Below are 16,510 nucleotides of genomic sequence, written 5' to 3'. Positions count from 1 at the left end.
AAGAGAAGAGAGAAAGTCACGAGGTAGTGGAAGTTTAGAGAAAACAAGTCTGATCTCAGACGACAAAAAGGGCATGCGTTACAAGAGGCTACAAAATCGTACGTAAGACATTGTTGAGATTTTTAATCACTAGAAAGCGACTACTGAAAACCTTAATCAAACCCCTGAAATTCTCCTGCTTCTTCTGCAGAAATTCTCCTTCTTTCTGTTTTTTTCTACTTTTGAATTTTATGAGTTCTTGTTTTGAAGATAAAAATGGCAAATGCATCCCCTTCAAAAGCGAGTTATTGGGCTCAGTCTAATGCCCTTCTAAGGAAGAACTTGACTTATCAGGTTCACCCTTCTTCTCCATTACAAAAGAGTGTTTTGATTTATTATTTTTTTTGATTGATTTTAATCAATTTGATTATCAGTGTATGAATTGTGTGATTGATATGTATGATCAAGTGAAAAGGAAATTTTGGTCTTTGGAATTCAATTCCCATGTTTTTATTCAATGTAAAAATGAATTCTTGATTAAAATGAACTTGGGTTAATGAGCAGAATATGACAACATTGCATAAAATTGGTAATTGGGTTTTTACTTGGTGTATAAATATCATGTAATTGTATAGATATAGGTTGGCCATGAATAATTTTGTATTATATGGGGAATTATTGAATAATAATCTCTATTTGCTTAATGTATATGGTGATTAATTTAATTGGATTACTTTGTAGAATTACAGAAGAATACATTTCTAAGTTTTTGAATGATAATGTGATTGCAGAAAAGGAACAAATGTCAGAATTGCTGTCTGTTTGTTTTCCCAGTGCTGATATTAGTATTACTTGTGGTGGTACAATACGAAATAGAGAAACAATCACTAATAGAAAAACCGAAGCCACCAGTTCCTAATCCACCGGAGAGGTTACCGGTTTTACAAATTCCGTCGCAGTATTCTTTGGCCGTGAGATCCAAATTGCTTCCGTTCCAAGACTTACCAAACCCTTCCTGCAGGAATGACTCTTCCTGTCCTGCTACATTTCTTTACACTGCTTCCAATCAGTCTTTTGCCAAGGGTACTACATCCCAGTTATTTGCTAAAGTTCTAAGGGCTAACTTATTCTTTCTTTAAAGGGAAACATCGTGTTATACTCATGTTCTTAGGCAAAATTCATGTAATTTGTTCACATTTAACATCGTGCACATTCAACTACTAACTTTTAAATTACGCACAGGGTAAGCTAAAAAAATGTATGGGGCTATTTTTTCGTAGAAAAGTATGTTCAATGTTTTACGTACAGGGGGTATCACGTCTGGTTTGATTTATGACAACAATTGATTAGGCAGGATGTTGAAATGATGTTATACTTAACAATGTTTATGTTAAAATGATGTTGTGTTCATTGAGATATCTTGTATTATGCTTGTTAGGTTTGGTAGGCGACATGTTTCCAACTGCCACCTCTGTGAATTCGTCTGACCTCCTCGAGCTCCTAGTCTTGGTGAGCCTATCTTAATTGAAGAAATGTTTTCGAGTTATTGGCAAGGTCGTTTATTTTTATTTTTTGTTAATGTTGCAATCGTTGTTTGATTGTTTGGTTGAATTGGTACAGGGAACTGATACCTTTTCTGTTGAGGATGATCTTTCTTATGAGTACTCAAAACTCTATTACCTACAACACAAATGCAATAAGAGTTTATCAATTTCTTTTCCCTTGACAGAAAAAAAAATTGGTATGATTTTGACTGCATAGTACATATGAAAACATTTTGTTTCCTTACTCCTCTAGCAAAGCATATATCAAGTACTAGTCTCATTGATTAAACCATGTTCAGAACGAGACTCGTGCATCCTTGATTTCACTGTTAGTTTTTGTAGTTGAATATATGTTTTTAATACAATGAATAATCCTTTATTCAGAGTTAAAATGCATGGAAGGGCTGACATTGTGGAGGAATAGCTACTCTGATATCAATGATGAAATGTATAAGGGTGATTTTCGTGTCAATACTAAGGAGGAGGAGGAATTTGCTGGAGGTTGGTTGATTTAAGGCCATTTGAATTTGCTGGAGGAATAAGCTATCTATTTATAGTTACCCTAGTTGATATAGTTATATGACTTATATCTACTCATTTACTATCTCTACATGCTCGAGTAGGAGTAATTTCTTTTTCCTTCTCACTTGACAGCTTTTGATCTTCAGAACTCTGAAAGCAGCCAATTCAATGTTGTAGTATGGTACAAAACCCCTGAGGAGGTTGTGCGATTGCTGAATATGGTAATAAGCTAAGAGCTCCTGTTAATCTTGGTTTTGAATTGTTTAAAACTTAATATATAACTAAAACTATTTGTCCTAGGCCTATTTTGTATCATGTCCGTATATTGTTGTAAGCATTTTGAGTTTTTGACCCTCATTTTCGAGGTTCTGTGGAGTTGTTTGTATTCAATGTCAGGCACTAATATTGTCTCTAGCATTATAACAATGAGCTTAACGAAGATTTGCAATCTGTAGGTATCCAATGCCTATCTTCAATTTTTACAAGGGAAAAGTGCAGGAATACCATTAGAGTTTATGAAAGATATGCCCACGCATAACTATGAGAACTCACCAAAATTTGTGACTCTCTTGAGTACACTATTGTTCATATGGATTATTGTCTGGTTATTCCCTGTAAGTCCCTTGCTATTATCAGGAATTTATTCTTTATCTGGCAAAGTATGCATTGCTCTAGTTATGCATTCAAGGTTTTGGCCACTAAATTCATATTGTTTCCTTCTTATTATGCGAAGTAACTTTTATCTTGAATCACTATAGAAAATTTTCCAATTACTAACAAGGCAAGTAATTGATCGAAAAGTCTAATGAAAACAGCTTAAATTAAATAATACTAAGTACTTGTTTAATGCTGCTAAGGAACACTGAGAGTGACATTATCTTGTAAATAATTAATGCTGCTAAGGAAAATTTCAGTAAGTTTCCAATTCACATGAAGATTATTTTTTTGCTTTTCAGGTGATTTTGCAAGCTCTGGTTTATGAAAAGCAACATAAACTCCGGATGATGATGAAAATGAATGGGCTTGGTGACAGAGCATATTGGACTATTTCATATGGATATTTTGTCATTGTCTCTTTAATCTATATGCTATGTTTTGTAGCTGTTGGTTCGCTTTTAGGTAATAATGCATGCTGCATGCATCACCATCTTCACTCACAAAGTCACCAACTTATTCAAGTTTATTCATGCTTAAATTTTTTGGTTGCAGGACTAAGTTTCTTTAAACTGAATGACTACAGCATCCAATTTGTGTTCTATTTTGTTTATGTAAACTTGCAAGTTTCTGTGGCCTTCCTAGCCACAGGGTTATTCTCCAATGTCAAGACGGCTTCAGGTGTGAATGTTTTATTTTAATATACATTGTATCACCCCATAATACTATAGATTGCTGCAGTAAACTATAACTTTCTTGTTCATGATACTCATTAAGACTATTTTATGTAGTTGTGGGGTATTTACTTGTGTTTTTGACTGGTCTATTGGGGAACTTCCTATTCAAGAGCTTGCTTGTAAAACCGTTTCCAAGTAAGTTTCATTATCAAAGTATGCTTTTGATAGAAATTTGTCAGATTTAATGTTTAATGCGTTTTATCAATATAAAATATGCAAGTAACAAGATTGAAAGATCTTTTTGTATGTCTTATTTTAATATATCTTCATATTTCAGAAATCTGGGTGGTTATTCTTGAGTTGTATCCTGGATTTTCATTATTTCGCGGGTTATATGAGCTACAACAATATGCATTTGATGGAAGTATGGTGGGTGATAGTGGCATGGAGTGGCGAGACTTGAATAACCCTGATAATGGAATGAGGGAGGTCATCATCATCATGTTAGTTGAGTGGGTGGTCACTGTAATTTTAGCATATTTTTTCGACCAAATGTCATCGTCTGGAAGTTGGTGGAAGAAGCTTTCATCATCTGCAAGGCTACCTAATTTCCGGAGTAATGAATCTCAAGATTCCTTAGATGCAGAGAAAATTGATGTAGTCCAAGAGGTAAGACTTTTGCTCCATGTGTATGCATGCAGTATCTCATTGCCATTGCTAAAAGAACTAAACTTAATCGGTTCCTTTTCTTGTTGCCTAAAACTTTTTACTTTTAACTGAAGGTGCAAATAGATGGTCAAAGTCAATCAGCTTCAATTTTCATAGCTCAATTATAGGAAAAATTTCTCTTGCAAACTACTTACTCCCCATTTACCCCCTTCCTCTTTAATAGAGGGAAACAGTGAAACAATCGATACTCGAGTCAGCTGAAAGTCATCCCTTTCTCTGTGACAACATCAGGAAGGTGTATCCAGCAAGAGATGGAAACCCTCCAAAAATTGCTGTCAAAGGAATGTATCTTGCTTTGCCTCAATCAGGTTGCTTTGGGATGCTTGGCCCGAATGGTGCAGGAAAAACTTCATTCATTAGCATGGTTAGTCCAAAGTTGTTCACTTGTCATCTGTGAAGTTCAGTAGATCTCTACAAGGCTATGAATACTTTATCCGAGCTTCTTTCACCATTTCATCATCCTGGTAACAAGGGTGCAGAAGTAGATATAAAATGAAATTTAAAACTTACTATTAAACTTAGTGTTTTTTTTTTCTCCTTTTGCTCATATAGATGATTGGTCTTACAAAGCCAACCTCTGGCACAGCATTCATAAATGGTTTGGACATAAGAACAAACATGGATGAGGTATACTCTATGATCGGTGTTTGTCCTCAGGACAAGTAAGTTTTTCAATCACTGTCCTACTTCCTCTACTTGAGGATCTTTTGAAGCCATAGTTTACAATTTCTTTATCTCTTGATAAGTGCAGCCTTCTCTGGGAAACTCTAACAGGACGGGAGCATCTAATGTTTTATGGTAGACTAAAGGGCCTTAGAGATACTGTCTTAAAAGAGGTACTTGTATATCTCTCTTAGTGAATTGTCTGTTGAATAATTTCTTCATATCAATAATATTGCTAGATATATATATTTAATACAGCCCCTCTTCTAATTCTTGCGTGATATATACTTCGTAGTTGATAAAGTTAAGGGTGTATAATGGTGGGTGGGATCAATAACTAATTTTGGTATTTACTTCTTACATGAATTAGGCAGTGGAGGAATCTCTTAAAAATGTCAATTTATATTATGGTGGTTTTGCTGACAAACAAACTGGGAAGTACAGCGGTGGTATGAAGAGGAGACTAAGTGTTGCTATTTCCCTGATTGGAGATCCCAAGGTTTGTTCTTAGCATCATATAACCTTTTTGTCCATTTAAGTATTTTTTTTATTTCTTTTTCTTTTTCTGATTCATTTTGATGTAGTCATGCAAGTATGATCAATATCATAGTGATATATAATGATTCTTTTTTCAAAGGTTGTATTCATGGATGAACCTAGCACTGGACTAGATCCGGCTTCCAGAAACAATCTGTGGAATGTTGTAAAGCGTGCAAAGCAAGATCGAGCCATTGTTCTTACTAGTAATCTTTTCTTACCTGTCCTTTTTCTATATATGCCTATGCATTGGCACATAGCTCTTAGTCTCTTGCATTGCCACTGACAATTTATGCTTCAAACAATTTCACAGCACACTCTATGGAAGAAGCTGAAGCTCTTTGTGACCGATTAGGTATTTTTGTCAATGGTGACATGCAGTGCATAGCAGATGCGAAAGAGGTTAATCTCTTTAAAACTCTTTTTTTCCATACGCACCTCCTAGATCGGGTTATTGTCTGAAGTCATGCATAAAATATCTTAGGTTGTTTTTGTTTGGTCGGGAATCAACATGTCTAATTTGCTGACAGTATTAAACACAAATATATATGATGAAGATTATATGATCAAGTAGATGAGCTTAAGGTTATGTCATGTTTTATTTGTATGTTTGATGTTATTTTATGTATGGCTATATGTGGACTCTTATTCTTCATCATGGACTCTCAATTATCAATGTTCTTTACCCTTTCTATTGACAGTTGAAGGCTCGATATGGGGGATTGTTGGTGTTCACCATGACGACCACAGTAGACTACAACGCGGAGGTGGAAAATATGATGAAGTTGATCTGCCCTAATGCCCACAAGATATACCACCTTGCAGGCACCCAAAAGTTTGAGCTCCCAAAAAATGAGGTGAGGATTGCAGATATATTCCAGGCTGTGGAGATTGCGAAGGTTAGGTTCCCGGTTCATGCGTGGGGCTTGGCAGACACCACCTTGGAAGATGTCTTCATCAAGGTTGCTAAGCTTGGTAATTTAACTTTGGATGAAAATTTTGTTGGAGTTTGACCAAGGGTTTGATGATTAGCATAAGGTTTACTTAGTGGAGCGGTGTCAATATCCAAATCATAAAATATAAAGTACTATGTAGGAGAGATGTACTTAATTCTAATCTTCCTAAAGCCTTAAATATTGGGAAATATGTTTATAGTTTAACCAATCCAAAAGGTAGAGTGTAAACTGATCTATTAACTTATTAAGTTATTGGTTCACTTCTACTTGAAAGTAGGCAAGCTAAATTTATTTGTGTATTATACATTTGTACTTGTAGAATAGTGAGCAAAAACTGCATGCTACACTGCAAAACACTTGATGCAACAAAGTGATGCCTGCTTATAAAGTTGAGTTTGGGCTAGGCCTCGCGTGCCTCGGCAAGCCAAGGGTACATGTACAGCTGGGCTTACTGCTTATGTCCTTATGGCTAATCTAAGCTGTGCTTGTTGATTTCCTCTAAGTGGACCAATCTCTCATGCTCGTGCCAATATTTGAAAATGATATCAATACACAGCCCACCGATGTATCATACCGGATGAACAGTGGGCTGAATACGTCCCATGCCAACCGAGCTCAATCCATGCCCTAACCTTCCTAACCAATCCTTATAAACATCACATTGTTATATTTGTAAGCACAGCCACCCAACAAGTTCTGGCCTATACTATAGGTTATTGCCCAAATATTGTCCATCAACCCAAGTCACCCAACCCTTCAATCTCAACTACTATGTTTGCCACAACTCACATGTAGGTGAAAGTGGCAATTTGATTATTTATTTCACGTTTGAATTTCATATGAAGCAATTTAATTGGTTCAAATACGAGTTAGTTCAAGTCAACTAAATTTTAGGGCTATAGTCAATTACGTAGCTCATTATGGAAATTAAATTACGTAGTAATTTTATCTCATATGTAAGTTCATGTGGATCAAATACAAATACAATTTGAGTATGTATCGGATTATTTGAATTAGTTTTGTCGGTTCTATATGTATTCATCTCTACCAATCTACCTATATACTACAATAATTCTAGGGTTGCATCTTTCTATATTATCTATGGGGTGGTGAGGTGGGGCATGGCCATACGTGACTTAACCACCTCCTATGGCTTGGGCCATGTAGTTTAAAATGGCCCCATAGGTAATAACCAATTGGGTAAGGCCTAGTTGGTTGGTACTTGGTACCTGTCCCAAACATTAAAGTTACCACTATTCAGTATACCGCCCCTTGTTAGACTTGTATGAGTTGCAAGCTGCATGCCCTAGGTGCCACTCTTTATATTCTACGTGCCGTGACTAATTACCTTTCGATCAAATTATAGAAAATAGTAATACATTTAGTGGTGAAGGGGATTACATACCATTAACTCAATCAACGCAATCATTATATAAGAAACATTATTTTATCAGTAAATCTAGATGAATATCTCGAAAGAGACTCTTCTGAAAGTACTCACACCCTGACACACATATATCTAACATTACATGCTAGCCTCTTATTGAACATGATGTTACACTACACATTTATGCAATAAAGGAAACGACACGCTATTTATCAAACACGTAAATCACAAAACTATATATTTTCTTCAAATTGGGACAAAATATTCATATTCAATAGTAAAGAGATGACCTCAAGACAGCCTTTATTTCATGCAGCTTTATTGTGTGCGTATAGTAAAACAGTAAGTGAATGATAAAATTGTATAGATAAGGATACATGCTTCATAAGGGCCAACAGTTTGGTGGCCAAATATATTAAAAACTTTAAATTGAGCTAGTCAAATTTCATCAAAATTTCAGAAAGTGATTAAAGTTGCTTTATACACACAACAAAATTTCTGCATAATAGTTCGCATATGATTGATGCATTATAAAGAAAGAAGTGGAGGCATATAAGTCAATGTTGGCTATCTCTTGCAGCTTTAATTTCATAATTTTTTTTATTTTTTTTTATTTTTTTTTTGAGTGCATTACAACTGCCCATAAGACTATGCTCCCACAAATGGTATGGGTCTCGTCTTAGAAGATTGTGAGTTTTTCTCTCTTCTTTTTTTATTTTCCTAATATGAAGCCATTGTATGTACGTAAATTAAACGGTCTTACACTAATTTGCTGTGATTCGTAATACATACAATAATAACTTCGGAAATAAGTAAAGCCCGTGATTCAGTGAGGTCATATAAAATGTTATTTTGATGAGTCTGCCTTATATAAGTGCAATATATAAGACCGTCTCTTGTCTTATAGTGGAGAATGCTCGTGGACCATACCCTTAAAAGACTAGTATTGCCTTCTAAAGTTCGGTGTTTCCTTGTGATTTGAATTGGTCATCTGTGTTGCATGTCCTCCCCTATAGCGACTTTTAAACTTCAAATCATAATTCGACGAGTGATCGTAACGCGTCTCATTAAAAAGTTTACTGATATCTAAAACTATTTTTTATATTATTATATTTTTATTGTTTTTGGTGGTGAGACAACTAATTGATAATTACACGGAATAATCAAATTTGGTTCATGTAGCCGACCCTATTTATAGGATTAAGGCTTTGATTAATTGATTGTGGTGAGGTAATAATTATTTGGTTAATAAGTTTGAGAAGTAATATTGGAGACTAAAGGTCAAATATAGGAAGTATGCGCATATGGCTTGTTCTTAGCTCTTATTTAGATGTACTATACGTACCAAGGAACAATTTGATGGAGAGAACCGTACCCCTATGATTGTTGCGATAATTAGCTAATTGTATTCCAAGGTGCACAAAATCACCGTACCAGTGACTTGTGAGTTCTTAACTTGATCTAGCTAGCTAGCATGTACTTTTGTACTAAGTATATAATAGTTAAAAATAATACGGAATATAAATAATTAACTAATCAATCTAAGTCATACCATGTATATATATTAATTTTAAAATGATTTATTAGTTTCTTCAAAAAAAAATTATTTATACGAGTTGTGAAATTGACACCTTGTTTATTGTAACTTAAAAATTAATGTAAAATTTCATTTTGATCTTAAAGACCATTTTATATGTAATATAGTAAAAATCACTTTTGATTGCTAAAATACAAGTTTCAAGAATAAATATACGTTTAATCACGAAAATTAGTTTTAATTAATAAACCTAGTTTTGCTCAGCGACAAAGAGACGTGCATGTTGATGAATTTCAGGCAAGAATCATAGCTAACTAGAACCTCCCAAAACTTATCACTCACATCAGTTGCATGTATAGTTAATTAACATTTGTAACCAGATAAACAAATTTTGTTAAGACTAAAATTAGCAACTAATTCATCGAGTACAATAAGATAATGCGAATGATCGAAAACAACAATTATATTTCGTATTACACACAATGAAGCTCCATTTTATTGTAGCTTAGTATGCTTCTTTGCTCAACGGAGCTTGGAAAAAAAAAAAAAAAATCTAATCAACTGCCCTACTACAGCTTAATCCATTAGCATCTAGCTAGTGACACAACCCTAGGGGGGAAAAAATTAAACTCAATAAAAAAAATAAAAAAAAAAAACAAATTTTATTACTATTTTTATTGTAATTATTTCAAATTAAATTAAAGTGCTTGACTTGACTACCCAAAAATTAAAACAAGAAGAAAAAAGAAAAAAGAAAAGGAAAAAAAAAAAAGTAGAGAGAAAATACACACAAATCACTAAGTAGTAACCTTAATTAACTATTGCATTAATAAACTTCTAATTAGTGCTGCTTGAGTAGTATCTGTTGTTTCTAACAGTTGAGACAATCTCTCACTCAATCCATCTACTTCTCTATGCAATGTTTTGATGTAATTGCAAGTCTCTTGCAATACTCTTGATGCCGATACCTGCAACATTATTAACCAACAAATTAATTATCATTATTATTATTGCTCGAAATATGTTTTTGATGGGTGTTGATTACCTTAATTGAGAATTTAATCTTGGAAATGAAACCCGAGACTTAGAATCAAATACTGCATTTATCAATCACTACCATTTGTGACTCTCTATGTATAAGCGAAAAAACTTTTATTTTGCTTTTGTGGATACATGCAGACGGGATAACGAATACTTTAAAACCATTTTAGAATTTGTTATGACAACTTAGCTAAAATTGAACTTGTTCACATTCTAGTGTAAATCGTTGACAATGCCGACACCAACTATCAACTCAAGGTATCAAGTCATCATTTTTTTTACATGAATTATTCCGGACTAGTAGGGGAAAAAAAATTAAAAAAAAAAAAAAAAAAAAGTCAAAAAGTCAAAAAGTCAATTTACTAGATGCTTTGTGAATTTTCAAATTTTGGAACTTTCTCGTAATCAAGACTTGATTTAAAATAAAAGGTAGAGAGGGAATAATCAAGTCCAAATACAAAATGGTGGTCGTAATTATTTTTGTAGCAAGTACGGAGTAATTTTGTATCAATATTTTTTATTTATTATAGTGGTAAATCCACTAATTAAATATATAAGTGATCACAAAATATATATTAAAAAAATAAAATTACATCAATAATTTCTCAAGGGTAGATCTACAATGAAGATGAAAATATTTTTTTTGTTATATTTTATTTGTGAGGCCTAGAGAGAAAGAACCGAATGATGAATAATGTAAACAGGATTCGATCCCTTCTCAAGGCTTACATAATTTAAACAGCTAAGTTAGTTGAAATATAATTAAAGAAAGATGACCCAGAAAAATGAAATGTAATGTAATGATACATGCAGTATCGGATTTACCTTATCGGGGCGTCGAGTGTTATGGAGCTCAGGGAGAAGTTGCTGCAACTTAGAGACAAGATCTTGAATTTGATCATCTGTTATTCTGGAACCTCCAGTTTGCCTAGACCGTGACCTTCTGCTAGACATAATGTTATAAATATAAATATAAATATAAATTTCTATTTATAGAATATATTCACTATGATGATCACTTGGATTCTAAGCTTGAACTATACTGATATGTCAGAAATATAATGTGGTGTGTTACTAAAGAGAGCGAGGCGCATACAAAGTGTGTATATATATATATCTCTATTATATAAAGCGAGGAAAATAAACACGAGTCGAAAAGTTTGGAGGGACAATGCCTAGGAGACAAGGTATGGGAGGGATGAAGAGATAAGTGGTGGTGGTGGAAAAATAATAAGGAGATGAAGATGAAGAGAAGAGTTTAGTGAGGTAAGGTAAGGTATCATATATATAAGTAGGAATTATAAAACTAAGTGGGGAGAATTGAAGGAGTGTGAAGAAGACAATTGCATGGGAGAAATAAGTGGGTGGGAGTTTGGGGGTATTTAAATAGGGTTATTAGGGTTAGACTGATCGAGGAGAGAGAATATCAAAGATACGCCAAACTGGCATGGCAACCCTTCTCGCTGTGTTCCCAATTCCCAAACTTGGGGGCTAGCTTTCTTCTATGGACAGTAGAGATTTATTATATTGCGCGTTTTGCACAAAATATCCAATGCAACTGTTGTATATCGTATATATTCTATACAATATATATATATATATATATGTGGTGTAATCGACTACTCATTGACTAGTCAATAAAATATAAAGTTACTTTTTATTTAATTAAATTTTTAATATTCTTACTTTTGTCGAGGTTGTAAGAAGGTTGTATAATCACGTGATGTAACTGTTATATAGGAAATTGTCTAATAAGAAAGTTGATTATTTTGTGGGGAGAGGGGAGGGGGGAGAAAGATCTTCATTATCTGAAGTGTTTTTGTTAGTCCCTACTTCTCACTCAATACCATGCTAGGCTGTTAGAGCGTGCTAGCTAGATTAAAATAAGTCAAGTTTAGATGGCGTTATCTTAGAATTGAAACTGAATCACTTTAATGCCATTGTTTTTTGTGATCATCTTTCATAACATATACGAAGTATATACAAATAATAAACTTTCCTACTCTCTCATTGTCATTGTCTTTAATTTGAATTGTTGAGTTTGTTTAAAATTAAAGGGTATAACTGATTTTTAACAAATGGTATAGAGTTAAGCCCCAACTTTTCTTATTTGTTGCCAATTAGTGATGTAATAGTTTGCCGCCTAAGTTTCAATTAAGAAAAATAATTCTTTCAATTAATTAGTATGTTGGTTGTCTTTATTGTGGTAGAGCTTGTTTATTACCTTTATGGCTTGTTTGATTGGTGATTATAATACGCTAATTTGATGGAAATGAATTTGCATGTGAATTTGAATCAAAATCCTATGGATTGGAGATGCTTGGTGATGCTAATGCACTCTAAAGTATCATCACTTTTTATTTCTACATAAAAATTTCATTACTATTCGTTCCCCCTTGAAGGGAGATTTTGGATGGTAACAATAGGTTATGAAAAAATATACTAGTTTCATGGCAGGGTTACGTTGTATCACAATGAACAGTTAATATAATATTATTCAAGTTGCATATCAATGCATTAATGTGTTAATTATTGTTCTTTTATCTACAACCAGTATCAATTTTACAAAAGTGGAACGAAATATGCATTTGTAAAGCAATTGTATAAAAATTTCTGATATGTCTCAAACTCATTCACATAATATTTGTGAATTGTGACAATATTATATCCCTTTTGAAAACAATTATATTAAAATAGAACGAGGATTGCATTTACAAACGAAAAAAGACAACGAAACAATAAAAGGTATGTCAAAGTGATGTCCAATATACAATAAGCTAGATCAATAATACAAGGTTTTTTTTTTTTTTTTTTTTTTTTTGAATTGATATCTATTTTATAGTCAACCATCAGCTTATTTATATTGGACAAATTTATATTGATCCTCTAACACTCAATTATCACTAAATCAAGTACTAGCTATACTTGATAGATCATAGATGTAACGAAAAAATGAAAACACAACGTTCAGTACTCCACAGGGATGGGTTGTTCACGTACACGGTATTATGGTACTCCGATTAATAGCATAACTATTAATTAAAATGTCATTCATCTTTCTTTAAAAAAATAAAATTCATTTCAAAATGAAAAATAACTATGGCAGAGTACATACACACTAGCAGCTACTATAGTTCGTACGAATTATAGTTTGTTTTGTTTCAATAATTATGATTAGTATCTGTGAAATGTACCTGAGATTCCCTTCACACGTTACGTCGCTTATTGTGTTACATTTTAGTTACCTATAAATGGAAGTTAATTATAACTAAACCATTTATAGTAAGCTTGGCTGTTAGACAACCATATATGATTCACTTCCTAATCTTTTCAAAAAATAAAAAACAGCAATTTGTAGACTGTAGTACACTTTAAATAGAAAAATATCATTCGTAGTTTAATGAATTATGTGCATCATATATTCATATTTGTGAGATTGGATCCTTTGATTTGACTCTTTTTTTTTTTTTTTTTTTTTTCAGAAACAGAACATAGAATAAATACTAAAACAAAAAAGTTGACTAGAACTCACTCTAAGTTAGTACCAAAATAGTAGTTACAGTTATTACAGACCGAAGTTTGAGCCACATAAGGCTTTAGAATAATTCCAAAATAGCTCCTGGATTGCAAAAATGGCTAGAAGTTCGTTGCAAAGATTTGACTCATTTCTTACTTCATGGGGATCAGTTTTTAAATGAAACGCTGTATGTGTAACAATATTCCATGATAAGATAATACGGAGTACTATTACTTTGTATAAGATTAGCCTAGTATTTTCAATCAATTTCAAATCAAGATTTTTTTTATAATTATGTAATTTAAGTAGGTGTTGTACGTAGTTACATCCAAAATTGTAAAATTAAGGGATTCTTTTTTTTTTGAAGGGTTGTAAAGTTAAGGTTAATACAGATTCATTAGTATCAATATGTAATTTTATATGTGGGAATTTCATCTCTATGCCTTATTTATTGAGAATGAAGAATCAAATATTTTGTCTTACATACCCTAAATAGTAAAGAAGTTATGAATTTATTTTGATTCAAAATCGAATCACCAATCATCCAAGACGAAAAAAGAATATCAACTAGCTAGGAATTGTTATGTTTTGATAAATTTATATACAAGTAGGATCTAATAAATTTATGTGCTTTTAGACCCATTATTCTATGATTGTTTGGTAAAAAGAACATCAACTTTAACTCCTCAAGTAACCCACCACATGTTTCAATTGATGATCCAAAATATTATTACATGCATGATGACTATTATTCTAGTTTTTGTCTTTGAAAGAAACCTAATAGTACAATAATTTTATTAAAAGAGGTAATTATTTGGTGGGTCCCCCCTTCTTATTAGCCTATCAATATGCCAAATAGGTGTGTTTGGGTTCAATAGCATGTGAGGAGATGGAAAGGGTAAAGGGGGAAGGGGTCATCCCTCACATGATGTATTAGTGAGAAGTTCAACTTGAAACCTCAAAATTAAATTATCAAGTGACAACTTTTACTACTAAAGTATAGGTTAACTTGGTACTATATATCATATATATGTATGATTGATCTTATAATTAGCTTAGTTTTCATTATTGCAAACAATATTCTACAATCATATACTATTATTCTTTGTATGGCTCATATATAGTATAGTTTCAAGAGATTAAATTAGTTATTTAATATTCTAGTTTGTCCTTGATCTTTTTTTAATAACATAATTTATATATATGAAAAATATATTATATCTAATGGAAATCAATTCAAGTCAACTATTTATATATAATAATAATAAGAAGGTTGATAATACACTACCCTTTAGACTTTAACATAACTCAACTAATAAACAAATTAATGAAAATCTTTGACTAGGGAAAAGTCTATCAAATAATAGAATTTCATATCAATTTATTAGCTAATACATAAATAATCAGCTAATAATAGTAAAAGTCTTATGTGGGTTACTCAGATCACTTGCATGTAAGTTAATTATTTAGTCAATAAGACTAAGAACATTTATCGTTCTCTTCTAATGGACCTTATTTCATAAACTTAATATTTGTTCTTGTTAGAATCAAGTGAGACAAATAATGATTCGCATATATCAAATCAGACAGTGATGCATCATTATGAAAATTAACATTTTAAAAATTATACACACTGAGATAAATTTAACAATTTTACTTAATGATGTTTTTTTGTCATATATCATCTAAAAATTTTAATTAAGAAGATTCCATCATAAACCAGCCTAATTAATCAAACAAGTCACTTGTACTTAAGTTAGCTCAATTATAAAGTATTAGAATAAAAATCAATTCATTTTAGGAATGTAGGGTAATGATACAAATGGGGTTATGGACAACCTAATTAAACCAAACTAGCTTATTACACAATATGCTTATCAACTAATAATGAAGTGCTTAATCATTTAATTTCCCTATTATTGACATGCATATGATCAAGATCAACCTTTCAAAATGAGTCCAAGTGACTTCTGAGTATAAATCAAAACTTTAGTATATAGTAGTGTAGTATAAATATAGTACATCAAAAGCTATATATAATAATGTATTTTTATTTTAATTGGACAAGAAGTATGAAGGCGGTTGAGAGATGTAAATAGACAACAAGGATTGACCGGTCAAAATTAAAACGGTGGAAAACTGTAAACACCATTTTTTGTGGTTGTCGAGAGCTACAACATGAAACGTGGTGCATCCATATTTTAGATACAATCTTAATACTCCCTTGATTTCGTTTTAGATACATTGCTTTTTAAATAAGGATGTTTTATTATTTCTCTTTTAGCTGATAAATTCTCTTTATATCTCTCATATTATAGGAATTTCTTTTCCTCTATTTCTCTCATCTTCCAAAATTGCCTAAATCTCCATATTTTTAAAAGTGATATATCAAAAACGAAATAGATGAATAGTATGACTTATAATACTTCATATTAGTATGAGAATTAAAACAATATATGTTAGCGTTACACCGACCTCTTTCCTCGGTAAATATTAAACTTTGCACATCATATTATTGGAAATATAAGTGTATATAGTACAGTTTAAAAATAAACAGTTGTAAGATATTGTGATGGTTATATGCTTGGCTCCAAAATCCTCTTTCAATTACTATGTCATTGATCAACCGCTTCTCTCAAATTACGTGGCCGTAAATTTCCAAATTTTGGCACTAAATTTTGCGATAGATACTATTAATTACTTGTACTCCCTTTATTTCTAAAAGTTTGACTTACATTGTATTTGCACAGTTTTCAATGTACATCTT

General features: G+C 32.3%; 2 protein-coding genes across 2 annotated transcripts; one reads left to right on the top strand and one right to left on the bottom strand.

The window, feature by feature from the left end:
* Nucleotides 1-773: 773 nt before the first annotated feature.
* LOC110726489 (ABC transporter A family member 7-like) lies at nucleotides 774-6,575 on the top strand. Its single transcript, XM_021905966.1, has 17 exons — nucleotides 774-1,062; nucleotides 1,418-1,488; nucleotides 1,600-1,720; nucleotides 1,908-2,024; nucleotides 2,178-2,266; nucleotides 2,501-2,659; nucleotides 3,002-3,164; nucleotides 3,255-3,380; nucleotides 3,491-3,571; nucleotides 3,714-4,045; nucleotides 4,269-4,469; nucleotides 4,658-4,767; nucleotides 4,857-4,941; nucleotides 5,139-5,267; nucleotides 5,406-5,511; nucleotides 5,619-5,707; nucleotides 6,007-6,575. Exons 2-17 carry the CDS (start codon nucleotides 1,432-1,434, stop codon nucleotides 6,316-6,318), a joined length of 2,277 nt encoding a protein of 758 aa, XP_021761658.1. The 5' UTR covers nucleotides 774-1,062; nucleotides 1,418-1,431; the 3' UTR covers nucleotides 6,319-6,575.
* Nucleotides 6,576-9,894: 3,319 nt separating this feature from the next.
* Nucleotides 9,895-11,709, bottom strand: LOC110726242 (transcription factor PRE4-like). Its single transcript, XM_021905701.1, has 2 exons — nucleotides 11,052-11,709; nucleotides 9,895-10,153 (listed from the first exon to the last, which is right to left on the bottom strand). The coding sequence occupies exons 1-2, from the start codon at nucleotides 11,178-11,180 to the stop codon at nucleotides 10,004-10,006; spliced, it is 279 nt and encodes a 92-aa protein (XP_021761393.1). The 5' UTR covers nucleotides 11,181-11,709; the 3' UTR covers nucleotides 9,895-10,003.
* Between the last annotated feature and the right edge of the window lie 4,801 nt (nucleotides 11,710-16,510).

The sequence above is a fragment of the Chenopodium quinoa genome, unplaced genomic scaffold (assembly GCF_001683475.1).
Source record: "Chenopodium quinoa cultivar QQ74 unplaced genomic scaffold, ASM168347v1, whole genome shotgun sequence".
In the NCBI taxonomy this organism is placed as follows: Eukaryota; Viridiplantae; Streptophyta; class Magnoliopsida; order Caryophyllales; family Amaranthaceae; genus Chenopodium; species Chenopodium quinoa.
This window is presented reverse-complemented; position numbering and strand designations above follow the sequence as displayed.

What these genes read in the sequence shown, in the direction of transcription:
- LOC110726489 (XM_021905966.1), top strand. Translation starts at nt 1,432, where the DNA reads ATGTTTCCAACTGCCACCTCTGTGAATTCGTCTGACCTCCTCGAGCTC. An exon ending in AAACTTCATTCATTAGCATG is followed by an intron (nt 4,470 to 4,657) that starts GTTAGTCCAAAG and finishes TTGCTCATATAG; the next exon opens with ATGATTGGTCTTACAAAGCC. An exon ending in GAGATACTGTCTTAAAAGAG is followed by an intron (nt 4,942 to 5,138) that starts GTACTTGTATAT and finishes TACATGAATTAG; the next exon opens with GCAGTGGAGGAATCTCTTAA.
- LOC110726242 (XM_021905701.1), bottom strand. Translation starts at nt 11,180, where the DNA reads ATGTCTAGCAGAAGGTCACGGTCTAGGCAAACTGGAGGTTCCAGAATA. An exon ending in ACACTCGACGCCCCGATAAG is followed by an intron (nt 10,154 to 11,051) that starts GTAAATCCGATA and finishes ATAATGTTGCAG; the next exon opens with GTATCGGCATCAAGAGTATT.